The 17,923-nt window shown below is 42.5% G+C and overlaps 1 protein-coding gene across 1 annotated transcript in view; it reads left to right on the top strand.

Annotated features, from left to right (window-relative positions):
* The window catches only part of col6a1 (collagen, type VI, alpha 1), a 59,207-nt gene extending 41,581 nt beyond the window's left edge, over window positions 1-17,626 (top strand). Inside the window, exons 26-35 of the mRNA XM_063211825.1 lie at window positions 1,426-1,491; window positions 3,587-3,622; window positions 5,647-5,683; window positions 10,458-10,466; window positions 10,720-10,853; window positions 12,466-12,581; window positions 13,692-13,875; window positions 14,418-14,592; window positions 15,110-15,139; window positions 15,799-17,626. Coding sequence (XP_063067895.1) covers window positions 1,426-1,491; window positions 3,587-3,622; window positions 5,647-5,683; window positions 10,458-10,466; window positions 10,720-10,853; window positions 12,466-12,581; window positions 13,692-13,875; window positions 14,418-14,592; window positions 15,110-15,139; window positions 15,799-16,412 — 1,401 coding nt within the window. The 3' untranslated portion in view covers window positions 16,413-17,626. The remainder of the gene's footprint in view (window positions 1-1,425; window positions 1,492-3,586; window positions 3,623-5,646; window positions 5,684-10,457; window positions 10,467-10,719; window positions 10,854-12,465; window positions 12,582-13,691; window positions 13,876-14,417; window positions 14,593-15,109; window positions 15,140-15,798) is intronic.
* The last annotated feature ends 297 nt before the right edge of the window (window positions 17,627-17,923 follow it).

Raw genomic sequence — 17,923 nt, 5'->3', positions numbered from 1 at the left:
ATCATTCAGGAACTTGCTGCTGGTGGGGGTGGACTTGACAGATGAAGTCATCTAAGGACATGAGGCATACTGTACAGACATGAGAAAGGAGGCTTACGAGAAAAGGAATTTCGCATCTTTTATTGTTTAGCTATAAACTAGCTCAAAAGCAGTCACCACTTACACCGTGCTGCTGATGGGTAGCCATGATAGAGGAAATTGTTTGGGAACATTAAGTTTGATTTTGAGGATTACGATTAAAGGGGATTTGCATCTAGCCTAAATCACGCATTGCATTGTTATCGTGTTTGACTCTGAAGAAGACGTGAGAACGTTGAAACGTTAGTCTTGGCACTTGCCCAATAAAACAAGTAAACGTCCACATCTGAAGATGCTCCGGTGACTCCTTTCTTTCCCTATAGCTTAAAAGCAGTCACGATCCAACTGCTGTGTGTTCCCGTGAAAGGGGATATAAGATTGATTGATTGATTGCTTTATTACAGACTCTGGGTCCATCCAGGCAAAGAACACAGATAAGATACAAGAACAGGACAAGACTACATACAGACATATAACAAATATAGAAGAGCATACAAACAATATAAAAATAAACTTTAAAAAACAACCATACTGACTCTCTTACAGTAAACACTTATACCAGTGCTTCCAAAACTGGGATGTGCAGCGAGTGTCACTGTATGAAATGTTTATCATTGCAACAACATTATGGTTTTTAGAGTCATTCAGCCTACAGATGAATCTATACATTATATTTCTCAATAATGCAGACAGTGTATTGACTCCATGGCTCACACACAACTCACTTGCACTAGTCCATCTAGGTCTTCTTAGAAGTATCCTCAAAGCATCATTATAGGCCACTTGTAATCTCTGGAAGCTGGCTTTTTTATAGTTTAACATAAGACATAGGCAACTTTAAGGGTTACAAGAAAAGAGGATTTCCCATTTAGCCTAATCACACATGACTTTTATCTATAAGATATGAAAAGGTAGCATTCATGACCCGACTGTTGCGGGTAGACAGTAAATATTTGGTCATTGTGGTTGCCAGAGAATGACATTTGCATCTAGTCTAATAGCACAGTCGGATATAGAGAGAACTAGCTTAAAGTCAACAACTCTGGATCATGTGGTACCAGTCATTGACAGCATGCAGGTTGGCTGATGTGAACTTTACCTTGTACGCAGGGGCGGAGCTATAGGGGGGGCGAGCAGGGCACTTGCCCCTGGGCCCAGGGCCCTGGCGTACTGACAGTTGGGGCCCTATTGTGAGCTTAGCAGGCTGTATGGGGGGCCGTATCGGTGTTTTGCCCCAGGGCCCTGTATACATTTGTTCCGCCACTGCTTGTACGCTTTCCCCAATAAAGAATCAAATAAATGGCCAAATGAATAAACTTGACCTTTTTTTCCCCTTGTATCCTACAGAACACTGAGGGAGGACGCCCAGGACAGAGAGGAGCGAAAGGACACAGAGGTCCTGAGGGCCCAGCTGTAAGTATGACAGCGCCCAGACGACCACCTCACACAGCCGCACACGTTTATTGTCAACACTCCAGCCTTGTAAAGAGGCAGCAGACAGGTGGGAGGCAGTTCACCCGGGGCATGGAACTTCCTCTTGAACCTCATGCCCCTTAAAACACACCCAGTGCATGTTTATATTGGGCTCTAATGGCAAGAAAACATGTCAAGGTACTCGATTAGCACCTGTAATCTCTTAAGACATGGCCTCTGTTATAAATGTACTGTCACCAGAATGACAACGACCAATGTATTACTAAATGCTCTGTGTGATGTTGTAGTTGTGTTGTCTTTTCGATGGCTATTACAGCGTTCCACTGGCGGAACAGTGCACATTAAGAGGCTACAGATTTATGGAGTTCTTGAATAATTGCACTTGAATAATTGCACTTATTCTGCTCAAATTAGTAGAGTAAGGGTTATTGATGTAATCTTTAATCACCAGATGGTTTTATGTGCTGATAAGTTGGAGAATACTTTCTGAACAGTCAAAGACCAAAAAATAGCAAGTTCTTGGCGCTAGCTTGAGAGTGTGTAGAAATCTTGAATCTTGCACAATCAAATTAATTATATTACTGTACACCGCCTGAGCTGTTACTGACACTTGGCAAGACACTAGAGATTGTGTCATTACGTTAATCATGTAGTGTTGGGCAAAAAAAACAATTCTGTCATCCCTCAATTAGCTTTGAACGTGGAGAGTGGGAACCACTGCTCAGCAACAAGAACAAACTACTCAATGAAGGTTATATCAAAAGTTGCTAAAGGCAAGAAAGAAGAAATCCGGAGGGAAAAGATTGTACCGATTGCACTGTACTTCCTGAGAGAGTTAATTAGGAGACCCTGACCCACACAAGCTGCCGCCATGTTTGTAGGCCGGGGATGATTCAGTCAGGCAGCATACTTTCAAGTCTGGCCTCTTGATAAACAGCTCTTGAGCTCTAGGCATGTGGGAATGAGCCCGAGCCCAGGGTGTAATTTAGTGCTGCTTGCGCTCTCCCGCTGGACTTTCTCCAACAGCAGAGGAGCGCTTGTTGCTTCCCTTCCCTTCCTGGTCAACAGGCCTCAAATATGCTCTTATTTGGCCTGCGCTCCAGCAAGACAGTTACTATGCGGCTCGCCAACACTAATTCCACACTCGCTACAACAACAAAAAGCACAAAACAAATGACATTGCATGATTTTGCTTTTGTTTGTTTTGACCCAGGTAGCATGTGAGGATGTCATTTTGACAGACCAGGCTGTCGATGAGATCATACACCACAGTCAATTTTTCAGGCCCCTCTAACCTCAGCCTGGTGTCCTTGAATGTTTCTTGTCTGACGCAGTCAGAAGAGTTAAGTTGTAGGTCACTGGATTTCTGTTTGTGACAGGAAAGACAATCATCTCTTCCACCTTGTCAGTTCAACAAAGTAAACTGTAGTTCTGTGGTGGTCTCCAGTGGTCATAGATACAAACTCGTAGTTCCCAAATCTGATCAAAGATTACCTTCATGAATCAAAATTGGAACAGATCAATGGCTGTACATAATGGACACCAAGGTTTGATTATGTTCAGCTAAGTAGATACATTTGAAGCATCTTCAAGTATGGATTTTGGATCAGAGGACCAGATTTTCCATCAGAGACACCAAATATGATATTGAGTGGCTGTTCCTGATTGGCAGTTCAGCCATCTTAAGCAAAATCCTTAAGCAATTTCCATATAAAGTGCAGTCATTTGCAGAGACATGTTAGCCTAATGCAGGCCACACTTCTCCATGCACATTAATGAGAGCGTCCTGATGCAGCTGGCACACTGACAACTGAGAATCAAACTGTTGCTCAGTCGAAAAACATGTAGGCCTAGTAGCCTATAGATGTAGGTAGTGATAAATCATTAAGTAAACCACTCCACTTTTTACATTGAATTGCATTGCACTCTGCTGACATTTTTTTGTCCAAAGCGACTTATTTAAAAGATTTAAAGACAGATTTAAAAGCTTTCTTGGCATAGCTGCCACAAATCTTTGCTTTTTTATATATCTCATTGTCTCATGCATGTGTCTCTCTGACTGTCTGATTCGCAGGGCCCTCCCGGACCACCTGGACCTCCTGGATCTGATGTAAGTGAAGAGCGTTTCTCACTTTTTCTCACAATTTATCTACACAATCCCCGACTGTCTGTGACACACAATACACTGCTTTCGGGGGAAAGCAATTGTTTGCGGATTAAAGTCAACTAAAAAGTGACTCATAGGACGGCTCCAGTGTGAAGCAAAAGCTCTGTGGCCAACTCCGAATGTCACAGGCCAACATGAGTGAAACTCAATTCTCTTCCTTATCTCTCCTCTGTGGGAAAGTTTGATATAAACAAAGTCTCTGCAATTCCAACCGGAAACATCTCAATGAATCTCTCAATAATCAAAATACTTGGCAAAACAAAACTTTTTTTCTTTTTTTTGTGTCCAGACCGCAAAGTTTCTTTTCTTTGGCCTTTTTTCCCCTGCTGGTCAGCACAGCAGTGCAGGATGAGGGGCAGGCACGGGCTGCAGAGCAGCTGTAGTGGACTATGCATTCCCTCAAGGCCTTATGAACAGCAGGCCTGTGGAGGAGAAGCCAAAGCTGTCCATCTCATCTTCCAGATGAAACATTGTGGCTCTCTGCAGTTACAGTGCTACAGTACTGGGCTGCGTTTCTCGAAAGCTGTTAGTTGTTGGCCAGTTAGCAACTTTGGTAGTTGCCAATGGGAAATTGCATTGCAAACAACAAAGTAGCTAACGCAGTTAGCAACTATGGTTTTGAGATATGCATCCCTGGTTGGCAAACTGGGGGTCGGGAGCCCTAAAAGGGAGTCTCAGAGGTAGTGCAGTGGTGCCACAGACAAAAAGGACTTTGCTTTAAAAACGGTCAACGAAAAGCAGAGGATAAAGGTGAACGTAATTATATGAATTTGTTAAGTCACAGTATTGACTTCGCATGGCTGATGCACTTGCTGTACCTTTCCTGTTAATTTCCTGTGAAAATATTCTTGTGTTTAAAATTGGTTCCCAGAAGAAAAACGTTGGCAACCCCTGCAGTACAGTATGCCACCAGTTTAAGGCCTCGTCTTTTCAGGCCTCGTCTTTTCTTCTCCCTGAGTCTTCTCCAGAGACACTTCTGGTGCAGCTGACGCACTGACAGCTGAGAAACAAACTGTTGTCAGCCCAAAAACGAAAGGAGACGTAAATCACATCTAAAAGCTTTATTGCATAAGCTGCCACAAATCTCTGTCACTATCTATTGCATTCTCTTAATTCTCTCTCTCTCTCTCTCTATCTCTCTATCTCTCTCTCTCTCTCTCTCTCTCTCTCTCTCTCTCTCTCTCTCTCTCTCTCTCGGTATACACGAGGGCTCATATGGTCTGGATTGTCCCCCATAATTCAAATTTTGTAGTCATACTAATGTGCCATTCCCAGGAGTCCTTTAAGACTAGTGTAAGCATCCTTGAGATCATTTTGTGACAAATGGTTGCTTTTGACTTTTTGAGGGCAGCTAACACGTGTACAGAATTTTTCACAAGAAAGAGGCAATCTGCTTCTTATCATAGTTACACAACCACTGGGTTCACAAGAGCATTCTTGAACTGCCACGAGCAGAGCAAATGGTACTGCATGTCTTTGTGTTGTTGACAATAAGTGCAGTTTCATGTGAGGAATATTACAGTACTATTTTAAACAGAATGGTGGCAGTATTCGGTTTGGCATTTGGGCGTGAGTCATGTTAAATTGTTATTCTTTCCAAATGCGTCCATATTGTAGAAATTTTTCGGTAACACAATGGTCCTCCGCACATGTAAATTGAATATTCCGGAGCTTGCTTTAAATGGAATTCTGATCATATTCCATTTGAAATCGCAATGTTCCATGCATGTATTGTCACTGTGCTCAATGACAGCCTATGATTGACAGAAGTCCATCAAGAAATTCTTGAAGATTTCAAGTGTGCAGACTTCTGTTGATTGGAACTTTAACTAACCTTTGTCCTACTACACCTTGACAGGGGGGGATGTGTACAATTGTTTCATCTTAACCGACCATGACTATGTACCATGTAACACAAATGCAATTTCTGAATTAAATTCTGCAACTTGTTTCTGTTGTTCTTGTAGGATTGTGAGATCTTGGACATCATCATGAGAATGTGCTGTGAGTACTTTAATGGCTTCCATTTTTGGTCGCTGCTCTCTGTCAGTCCACACGCTAATGCATAACAATAAGCGCATGTTGAGATGTTGAGAAGTTGAAAAGACATGGGTCAGAAGAGAATGTCTGTCTGTATTTTGCCAGATCTCTGGTGCTTTATGTGTTCCCCCTGCGCCATGCCTCTCTCCTGTCACTGCTAGGTCATATGGCCTAACCCACAACAGATGGTTATGATTATTTTGCAGTCTCCTCAACATGCATTTTTTTGTCTTCTTCTTCTAAATGCAAATTTCCAAAATGAACCCATGTTGGCTGTACAAAGTAAAAAACGTGCTGTGTTAATTCAACACTTAAGAGTACACTGGGAACCAAATGCAATCTAGAAGATGTTGAATTGACTCTCTAAGTGTTGAATTAACATTGTTTTTTACTGTGTATGTTGTTCAAAAGGTGGAAGTAAATGTGTTTAGCCCTCGTGGTTACAGGGATGGTCAAGAGGGTGGGGGACATCCCTTCAGTCCACATGCATGCGCTGAGGTGGTTTTGGGGGTTGTTTTCTTTTTCTCAAGAAAAAGGAAGCCAGCACAGATGGTAGATTCCTCAGCAAGTAATGGCAAAACCAGTCGTACACGGCGTTGACACTCGAGAGAGTCTAAAACCCTGGCACGGAATGACGTCACTGCTTAGCCTGGCCTTTCTATACCCTGCTATATTTCATTCGTACAGAGGGTCTGGAATGGGCAAATTCACAAAGGTTTACTGGAGGGACGAGTGAACTCCATTGACATTTGAAATGCATGCCTTATTTTACCCATTCGTTAACATTTGGTCATGACATTACAACGGTTACTTTTGAGAATGGAGTTTGAAGTGTGTGTTCCTCCTCCCTCATCCCTCCTCTGTCTGCTGATTGGCTGGTTGTCTGGTAACAAGACAGAACACCCGACCCAGATGGAACGACAAAGGACATTTTTTGGAGCTTACATCTGGCAAAGCCAGACTAGTCAATGCTGGCTCCTCACGCAGTTTTTACACAAATACACAAAACAGACAGAAACTTAATGAGGGAAATGACACTGAATTCGGAGTGTGTTTCTGTCACTTTATTTCAGGGTTCACTTGTTAGGAAGCGAAACTCCCACTCACTCTACTCACTTGTAAAGTTTTAATTGTGATGTTTCAATTTGATGAAGGTCGGTAGACTGTAATGATACAATTAGCGATTTGCAAATGTGGACAATGTGCAGGAATTTTGCTTCATTGACTTGAAGACCCTGGGGATCTGCTCCAATGCACCTGAACTAAGGAGCTGTGCAAGAATAGCCTAGCGCAGCCAGACCCGTACAGCAAAAAGCTGTACCAGGGTCTAGGAGAGCTGGGCAGCAGTGTGGGCGGGATAAACGGTTGCTTCAGCACTCAACGTCACGCAATTGGATGGCAAACAACCAATCCCCACACACTTCTGTGTAACGTCACAGCTGTCTCGTACACGCGACACGCCCCTTTGTAGTTGAAGCGGCAATTTCGAGCCGTCGTAGCAGTGAATTCGTGTGATGACCACAGCCACAAACAAGTTTCCTAATAAATCGTGTTTTCACTTATACAGTTCAAAAATGCATCGTTTTCAACCACATGGCCCTCCTTGATCAATCAGCGAAATGTCGAGCAATTTGGGGCTTGGTTGTTAAATGGTTTATATTTTATGATTGTTGTCAACATGGCATGTTCGGTGTTAGCTAGCTAGCTGTATACCCATAACTAATACCGGTACATGGCTAGCCGCTAGGTCGGTAGACCAGGTGTCATTCCCATCTATTTAGTAAGCGACTTACAGACTTTCAAAGCTCCCAAATGTCTCGTTTTTAATGACATGGATCATGACATGGATTAGAATTTGGGGCAGGCATATAATACAAGGCTGGATACCTAGCTCTGCTATTGACGACAGGTTAGCTAGCCACTAGCGAGGGCCTCTTTGTAGGTGAAGCGGCAACTTCCAGCCGTAGTAGCAGTGAATTCGTGTGATGACCACAGCCACAAACAAGTTTCCTAATAAATCGTGTTTTCACTTATACAGTTCAAAAATGCCTCGTTTTCAACCACATGACCCTCCTTGATCAATCAGCAAAATGTCGAGCAATTTGGGGCTTGTTAAATGGTTATATTTATGATTGTTGTCAACATGTCATGTTCGGCGTTAGCTAGTGATGGCAGTCTGGCACAAGCGCGCCGGAACGTGTTTCAAACCATCAACTGCGAAAACCATTAAACCACTGTTCCGAAGTTTGCTTCAGTACGGAAAAACCACGTGATATATGACGTATGAAACAGTAAACTGGTTCAGTTTTCCGAAAGAAGCTGCAGTGTTTCGCGCTGCCACACGAACCAGCAGGCGCGCGCAAATGTGTTTGGACTGTTGCAGAGCCGTCTGCCAGGTTGCAGTGGAGAGAATAGATATTTTATTGACTGCCATTAGGCCTATAAGTCCCACTTGATAGACAAGTAGACAACATCATCATACGTTATGGACACAACAAGGAGAAGACAATAATGTTCAGCAACATTTTATTCTGATCGCCCAAAAAATAGCCTAATAATAAATTAATAAATAAATAAATGTGGCATCGTAGCCTTTGTAATGTCGTCTACCTCAACTACGTCATCAGTAGCCCAAAATGTCAAATGTCTGGAAGTTAGTGTGTGCAAAAGTACGAGAGCAGTCCAATATTGGGGTAGCCTAATGTCGCAGATGATGAGCGCACAACATCTCATCTTATCGAATTGAGCCCGTTTAATTGCAAACATGACTTTTCACCAGGAGAGGGCCCTGTTACTGAAGCTTCAAGTACTAACCCATTTTTTGAAGCAATGTGCCTAATGGTTCAGAGCTTCAACAAAGCTTCATTGGCCCATCACTAGAGTTAGCTAGCCAGCTACCCATAACTTTCCCAGATTGTCGCTCCCAACGCAGGACGCTCCCCGGTCAGCTCGCTCCTACTATCCAGACTATCGATCCCACCGCCATATAACGGAGCTAGTTATCTTTTTGATGTTAGTCTTAGAAAAAAAACTAGGGTTAGAAACAAAAAACTAACCCTAACCTGGATACCTAGGTCTGTGTTGTTGACGACAGGTTAGCTAGCCACTAGCTTGGTAGACTCGGTGTCATTCCCATCTATTTAGTAAGCTACTCAAAGACTTCCAAAGCTCCCAAATGTCTCGTTTAAATGGCATGTGTCTTGTTAGAAATTGGGGCAGCAATTTCATTCTACACCTACAGTAGTGGTCTGATAATAACGTGTGACTATCTGGTTCTGTAAAATGCTCAACTTAGCTTACCGAGCTAGTTTAAAACATCGAATGATCAAATGGTAATGTGTTGAGGTCTATTTGTGCCCCACAAGTTCATGGTGTATTATTACATCAATCCATGTCAGCCACGAAATGTATTATCATCCAGGCTTTTTAAATTAAGTAAACACTACGTAGCACGGACGGACACCATGCTTCTTCTTAGAAAGTTTCCTGTTTACTAGGTAGCCCGGCCCCCCTCGCGATTTGATTGGCCCTGTCATCGGATAACTTTCAGCCTCGCAAAACGACCGGGGTCCGCTAGACTGCCCCCGGGAGCAAATTCAATTTGCGGTCGCTAGGGGCGTCTAGATTTCTAGGCTAGTGCAAGAAGACATTAAAAAACGGTTCACATGTTGGCCACTAATTCATGGCTAAGTGTCTGTATAAGTGATTTATGAGACGTGAGTTCAGCAAAATTTGTTTGTCATTCATTGACAAATTTCTTATTTTTTGTCATGAAGTCCTTTGTTATTGTTAAAATCTTAATAAAGACCTAGGGTAGTAGGCCCTTGATTTTGCAAAACACGTTTTATAAGTCACTTATCCAGACAGTAATTAGGTGTGTTTTACTGGCTAACAATAACTACAGATTGTTACCAGATGCAAATAGAAGGTGTTTGGAGATTTAAATGAAAGCTTTTCTGGATATTTTATAGAGGTTCATTCTTAGGAATTCTTAAGAATCAACAATTACTGATAACATCCAATGTTTCCCACAGACAAACTAGTGCAATGAGTGGTGCAACGAAAGACGTGTAATTAGTAAGCTACATAGTAAGAAATACAGTGCTAAATCAACACCAAGAGAGTCAATTTAACATATTGGAGTGTATTTGTCCCATAGTACTCTCCAAGTGTGGAATTAACGCTGCATTTTTTTACTTTGTATGTATTAACTAAAAGAAGTCTTTCAACATATTTTCAAAAAAGCTCTAACCTGTCAGAGGGACTCAATTGTCTGTGATTTATTCCACCTTGACCAAAAAAGAAAATAATACAAAACATTTGCAAATGATGCGAAAGGACACTGGTGATCAGCGTAGATTCTTCCATTATATTATTGCTGCTGTGAACTTATGATACTGGTTCAAACGACTCTGGGGAAAATGAATGGTCAGCATTTAATGTCGGCCAGCATTCTGAAAAATTTGGCAAGCCAAATACTTCTTGCACTGACCGTAGGAAGAATCTGGATCTGACTTTAACATTTCCTACATAAATCCCTTTCTTTGACATACTACCACCTTAAGAGAAATATTACTTTTATGTGAGCTATTGTCTAGTTTCATTGCAATAACGTATATTTAGCATTTCTTACATGTGCTGTTTGTTGATGATGTGCCATATAAAGTGGAATGTTCTTCTCTCTCTCTCTCTCTCTCTCTCTCTCTCTCTCCATTGCACCGCCGTTCTGCTCTTCCAGCTTGTTGTGGTGAGTCATTTTTTCCTACAGTGCTTTTAAGCTTTGTAAACAGTAATGACTTTAAAATGTTAGCGTTCGTTGTTCCCCCATCCCATCTGTGCTTTACTCTGCTGCTCTGTGGGGGAAGAAAATGTGTGGTCTGCTTACCCTCTTTCTTTCTTTCTTTCTTTCTTTCTTTCTTTCTTTCTTTCTTTCTTTCTTTCTTTCTTTCTTTCTTTCTTTCTTTCTTTCTTTCTTTCTTTCTTTCTCAAACACGCCACAGAGTGCAAGTGTGGACCCATCGACCTCACCTTTGTGGTGGACAGCTCGGAGAGTATTGGCTCCACAAACTTCGAACTGGCTAAGGACTTCATCATAACCGTCATCGACAGACTGATAAAAGACCAGCGAGTGCAGGTGAGCTCCACTATTCCTGGGTGTCACATCGATATGAGATACCTGTCGAACTGAACTGATGTATCAAGCCATTACATTACAATAGACTACAGTAGCTCCCCTAGGTGTTAGTTGAGGTTTCTATGTGTATACACTAGAAACGACCAAAGCTAATGAGTAGCCGAGGTTGTTGAAGAAGTTTTGCCATGAATTCATTTTATTCGCTCTGGACGTGACATTGACATGTTTGATTTAGCCAATCGCATAACAGCTCTGGCTTGACAGCCTTGGATATTCACCGATATGAACATTCCAATTGGTTTTCGGCGAAATGCATCATAGCTCATTACTATAGTATTAGAATACAAAATCGCTGAAATTCACTCTAGTCGCCCAGGTCACTCTGCTCTAGGCAAATTCACTTTGGTCGCTTTATTCACTGACACTTCAAAGAAATATAATAACTTCCGTCACTTGGGTAGTGTAGGTCGCTTTTGCACTCTCAGAAATAAAGGTACAGAACACGTCACTGTGGCAGTACCCTCAAGGGGAGTACCACTGCGTCACTTGATTGGTGCGTTCAGTTTCTTGCAATGTCGACCAATGTGCATCTGTCACCTCTTTTATGAGGTACCACCCAAGCGAAGCAATGGTACTGCCCTTGAGGGTACTGCCACAGCGACGAGTTCTGTACCTTTATTTCTGGGAGTGTGGTGTAAACGCACCTTTAGCCCCTTAAGACATGGCATTATAAATGAGCTGTTACCAGAATGGCAATGACAAAGTCGTAATCTATTACTAAAGGCCCTGTGCAATGTCATAGTAGTGTAGTGCTATAGTAGTTAACTTTCAATGTCTATTACAGCGTGCCACAGGAGGTACGGCGTGCATTAAGGGGCTACGTTGGGCTATGTTAGCATCCTATCAGTAGCTCACCTCGACAACGCAATCCATCTCAACACAACATCTAGTGCAACTTCCATTTTTTTGTTTCATTCTGCATATTTCCCAGTAGTTCGATAGATCCAAATCCAACCTTGGTGCACTTCAGTACAGTGGAAACCAAGCCTCAAGTCAACAGAACAGCAGGCTTCCCTTATTGACACCGCACACAAGAAACTAATGAGATCGCTCCTGTGGTACTATAGCCACCCATTGAGAAGACATCCTGTTGAAAGCCTCTGTTGTTTAAACACAGGAGCGCCAGATTATTACTGGCTATCCATAGCGCTGGCTAGCCTTGTTCTCTGATTTCCATTGTTCCACACTTCACCCCATATCCCGCTAGTTATGTGAATTGGTCCCTATGCATATTCATTTTCTTGAGAAGAATGTGCTAGTCTCTTTGACTTTCAATTTGGGACCCTTCAGTGATCCCTTAAAGCAACACTACTGGGTCCAAAATGAATGTGGTAATTGTTTGTATTTTATTTTCTTTTATTTGGGACAGCGCCTTATGAAACATCGTGTTTCGCATGGAAAGGTGAATTGAACCAGGATGTAGCAAAAACATTCCAACTCTTATGAGGCTACCGATGTGTTTAGATTAACCTTTGTTGAGGACCTCAGTGGTCACATTCATCATGTGTAATTTACGTTTTCTTTTGTTTCATTTCGATCATTCCCCCTGTAGTTCGATGGTGCCGAATCCAACCTTGGTGTGCTTCAATACAGTGGAGACAAAGCTCAGGAGACCGTCAGGCTCAACTCTGCTCTTCCAGTGAGGCGCTCCTTGGCTGAGTTCAAACAGTACGTTGGAAGTGCACTCACAGTTACAGTACTCCACACATTTGTCACCTTAGAATTATTATTTTCTTGAAAGGATACAGCAGCAGGGACGGGCAGCCACGTTGAGGTTTGCATGCATGTTTCATATAAATGCATTCCAATATTCCATTTCGTATACAGTACTTTCCAATCCATGTTTCACCTACTGTACATTCCATATACATTCCATTCCATATTTCATCCACATTCAATAAACATCACTGTCCGTATTTCATTAATATTACATTCAGGATTCCGTATTCCACATACCAGTGCAGCCCATTCTGTGTAAATTTCAAAACATTATACACTTCGCCTTCGCCACTTCGTAAAGTGAAATCATTGATTCACAGTGATTTAGTCAACAGGTGGAAGAGCACCCAATATGTGATACCAGATTATACATTCTCAGGCCTACAGGTGGGATGGGATATCCAGTGATACCACTCACTGTTTCCTTTACTACTTTTTAGCAACATTGCTATGTCCTTACCAAGTAAAAAGAGATTAAAGAGATACTCCATTTTCAGAAATGTGATTATTTGCTCACTACCCATTCACTCATTTAAACGGCAAGAACGACATGAGAAAGGTAAAACTGAATTAATAAACTCAACAGGAGGTGTAAAATGAGCACATTCCCAAACAATGGTCCTTTAAGACTTGGTTCTTACCATTTTAGTAACACCAAGCTTATAATAGACATTAGGGCTGTAACGATATTGTATCGAATCGAGAAATCGTGATACACAGAGTCACAACACTGTATCGTGATGCAAGAAGGCAGCATCGTGATACACCCTTTAAAAGTTCTGTTACCCTTCAATTCAGAAAACAACCACACGATATGATGTGATGTGCTTTCAAGCTTCTAATCAATATCCTTATTATTTTTAAACTTGTTTTACATTATTAGTAACCTCTTGTAACCTATTCTACCTATAAACAATCATCAAAAAGATTAATTTTAAAAAACGTTGGATGTATCGAACTGTGGGTCAAAATTTGTGATACGTACCGAATCATGAGTTGACTGTATCGTTAGACACTCTGCATGAAAGTGCTAAAAATAGGTGCCTGTGTGGTTTACAGGTCTGTGAAGGACCTGAGATGGCTTGCTGAGGCCACCTACACCGGCCAGGCCTTGTCGGTGGCCCTGAAGACCCTCAACCTCGCCCAGGGCAAAAACGCTGTCGTCCTCGTCCTTACCGATGGCCGCTCCGACATCATCCGAGACTCAACCCCTCTGAACATCCTCTGCAACCAAGGAGTCCGGGTATGTTTCCAGTTACAAATAAAATATCCAAAAGACTGCCTTTGGCTTTTCACTATTTTCGTCTTTTTCTTTATATCAATACAGTTTTTTACAGCTCTTGTTTTCGACTCTTTTTTCTTATTTTCACTGCCCAAATGGCTCAAAAAGACAAAAAAATACTAAGGCACAGATGGCACCTTTGTCTGTTGTGTTTGCACAGTTAAAATACCAGTGTCAAACAAATAGTAAATTAACACGGTTTCAGATAAGATGTGGTCCCATTCAAAACTGGTTAGCAGCAACGCTTTTGAAATGAGGAGCAACTCACCGGTCTGTCGATTTTCGCCTTTTTTTCAATAGTTTTATTGAAATTGTTGATATTTACATTTAGCTCTTGTGTGCGGCCTCTTTTCTTGTTTTCTGCCTTACCGTCTTTGGAATTACGCACCGAGTGAAATGCTCAAAAAAGAAAAAAGATACTGACAGTGACACCACCTTCAGCTGTTGTGCCCAATGCTTTAAAAAATATATATATTAAAATGTGTCCTTATGTATCATGACAGGTTGGCGGAGTGGGCATCAAAGACTACTCTGGCCGCATGCCCAATGAGGAGCAGCTGACTGATCTGGCGTGCGAGGCCAGCAGCCAGAAGCCCGGCTTCACCTTCATGCGGGACAACTTTGCTGAGCTCTTGGAGGATACTTTCCTGCAGAACCTCACCGCTAAGATCTGCCAAGGTACTGATCTGTGTTTTTCGTGTGCTCGTATTGTATTGTGTATTATGTTTAGGCTTCTAGACAAGATTGACTCTCGCCAATTGCTCGTTGCAACACCATCGCGAAACCTCGCCCCAGATTACAATTGCCGAAATCCCCAAGAAACTTTATTAACATGTTATTCCCATATTATTACCACACTATAGCAATAGCCTAATAACATGGTATAAGCGGTTAGTAATAGCAGTTAGTGTTATATGTGTAGTGTGTAAGTGTTAAACTGTAAGTTATAAGTGTAGATATTTTTGCCGATTTTGCCGGGGATTTGCGTGTGGGTGGGGAGGGACACTAGAGTGAGCGTTGCCCGGGGCGCCAGTCATTGTAGAATCACATCTGTCCGGTACTGGCTAATTTTCAGTGGAGAACATTGCACATGGACGATTTTTTTGGGTAGGAAGCATTTTTTTCCGTGCACATCTCTGTGACATCAACTCCAGGAAATTAAGCTTATCTTTGTTTGCTTGTCTTCTTCCTACAGATAAGAAGTGCCCCGATTACAAATGCCCAAGTAAGTACTTTTGGCTCTCATCACGGCTATTGCAGACTGACAGTCATGAGTTGGGTAAACCAAAGTGATGTGTGGTGTTGTGCAAAAGACAGCATGTGATTATTGTTGAAATGGTAAACTTTTTGTGCAGATCGGCCTGCCGGTGCCGGTCTTCTGACTGCAGTCTCCTTTGATAGATTAACCGCTGACTCTTTGCTTTGTGACAGTGCAGTGTGCTGCTTTGACATCACTGTAATAGACTAAGTATTGACTGTTGTGTTGCTGTCTCCTTTGACATACAACTGCAGACAACAATTGTCTAACTACTCTCCCCTACAAAGGCAAAGTGCAGTAACTTCCGAACTCCTATCAAGGCTTTGAAGGCATTTTTCTCAGTTTCAATGTTGTTGTAGTTACTGCACCTGCATTTTACAGTTACATGTACTTTGCCTTAGTAGGGCAGAACTGTTGACTGTTAATATTTTTTCCATGATACAAGAATAACTGTTGACTGTTAATATTTTTTCCATGATACAAGAATAACTGTTGACTGTTAATATTTTTTCCATGATACAAGAATAACTGTTGACTGTTAATATTTTTTCCATGATACAAGAATAACTGTTGACTGTTAATATTTTGTCCATGATACAAGACTAACTGTTGCCTGTTATTTTCAGTCTCCTTTGAGACGGCCACGGACATCGGCATCCTCATGGACAGCTCGGCCAGCGTGGGCAGCAAAAACTACGACATGACCAAGAAGTTTGTCAAGCGGCTGGCGGAGCGCTTCCTGACGGCGGGCGCCCCGGCTGCCGGGGGCCGCGGCGCCCCTGTGCGCGTGGCGGTGGGCGAGTACGGGCGCGAGGCGCGCATGAGCGGCTTCACCACCAACCTGACGCAGCTGGTGACGCAGGTCGACGACGCGCCCTTCGAGAACATGGGCACGGACGTGATGGGCGCCCTCTCCCAGGCCATCCAGCAGTACCGTAGCGGCGGCGGCGGCCAGCGCGCCAAGAAGCTGCTGTTGTTCTCCGACGGGCGCTCACAGGGCATTACGGCCAGCCTGATCGCCAAGCGCGTGCGCGAGGTGGAGGAGGCGGGCATCACGCTGTACGTGCTGGCGGTGGGCAACCAGGTGAACGAGGGCAACCTGCGAGACATGGTGAGCCGCGGGCGCAGCTACGACGTGGCCTACGCGCACCGCCACCTCTTCCGCGCGCCCGACTACAACTCGCTCCTCCGGGGCGTCTTCTACCAAACTGTGTCCCGCAAAATCTCCCTCAACATCTGAGGTGATTCGAGAGTGAGGCGAGACGGGAGGAGAAGTGGGGTTTCACGTTCAGAGATGAGGAAATCAAGTCCATTTGGTACTGGGTGGGTTGAAGACAACAACAAAAAAAGAAATACAAAAAGATTCGGCTTTGGGGGAGGGGCAGGGTGGGGTGGGGTAAGACGGGGTTAAATACAGTATTAAGTTCAGGAGATTTTACTGGTAGGGCTTTTTTGTCTACATCATGTGATTCTGAATTCAATATAAGTAAGTAAATTAGGTAGGAGTTTTTGCATTGCATTGTCAGTTGTATTTTTTAATGACAGAAGATGATTGTGTGAAAACAAGAGATGAAAAACTTAAGTTCAACTTTACAATTATATGTTGACCGCTAAGACAGAGAAAGTTTTTAAAAAGTGAAAGGACAGCCTGTGTCTTAAGCACTCAACTGCACTTATGGAGAATTATGATAATTATGACCTTTTCTTAAATGGATATTTCAGGGATATCCAGTATGTGCCTTGTTTAAGGGAAGCAAGGGCGTTTTCAAATAGTGATCACGTACAGTACAGTACAGATCACTTATCACGTACAGTAATGAACAAGAAAGCACTTCATGTGTTCAACCCATTAAGCCATTTGCTGGTCAAGAGCCCCCAGATATCGTTTTTGTTTTTGTCCTTTATGTTCTGTTTACAATAAAAAAAAAATCAATACTGATGCCTTTTTTAAAAACAAGTGGCTAGTGTTATAAAATCAAGTACTGTTCATAGAGATTGTGTGCTCCACTGATGGTACACATCTTCCCACCAACGTCACCCACATCTACGTACATAACAGATTACACTCCACACACCACCATAATCTACAACAGATTACACTCCACACACGGCTAATGTACCTTAACCTTAAAATCCTATTTTTTTCCAAAGATCTTTATTTGCCAAAGATATGTGCAGATATTAGCCGTATGCAGATACTTCTGCATTCCATGACATATCACTTGAACACGGTGCTATTTTTCAATGTCTCAGGAGGACATAGAGCTTAATTGTTCTTTTTTTTGTAAACAGTGACAAGATGATGTGGAAATCTTTATGGTAACTTCTTTCCCAAAGGCCTCTTTTTGTACCACTAGGTTTGTGTAAAAGCTTTATACACGTCTGACATGTATTTTGAAATACAGCAATAGTGTTGCTGTGGAGGTATTTTCAATAAAGAATGCTTCACCCCAATTCTCTGTCTCTTGTCACTTGTGTAACTCCCAGACAGAAGTGCATCTTGTCACCAGGGGTGAGTTTCTCAAAAGAGAAGTTGTTAGCCTGTTAGCACCTTCGGTAGTTGCCAATGGGAAAATGCATTGAAAACAACAAAGTAGCTAATGTAGTAAGCAACTTTGGTTTTGAGATATTCAGCCCAGGCGAGGCAAGACAGCAGCGTTGCCAGATTGGGATGTTGGATGACCGTCTGTGGGTAATAAAGGGTATTGGCCGGGTTTTTTCTGTAGATTTATGATCATAGACATCAACAGA

The sequence above is a fragment of the Engraulis encrasicolus genome, chromosome 12 (assembly GCF_034702125.1).
Source record: "Engraulis encrasicolus isolate BLACKSEA-1 chromosome 12, IST_EnEncr_1.0, whole genome shotgun sequence".
Lineage (NCBI taxonomy): Eukaryota > Metazoa > Chordata > Actinopteri > Clupeiformes > Engraulidae > Engraulis > Engraulis encrasicolus.
Note: the sequence above shows the minus strand (reverse complement) of the source record. Positions and strands in the feature narration are given on the sequence as shown.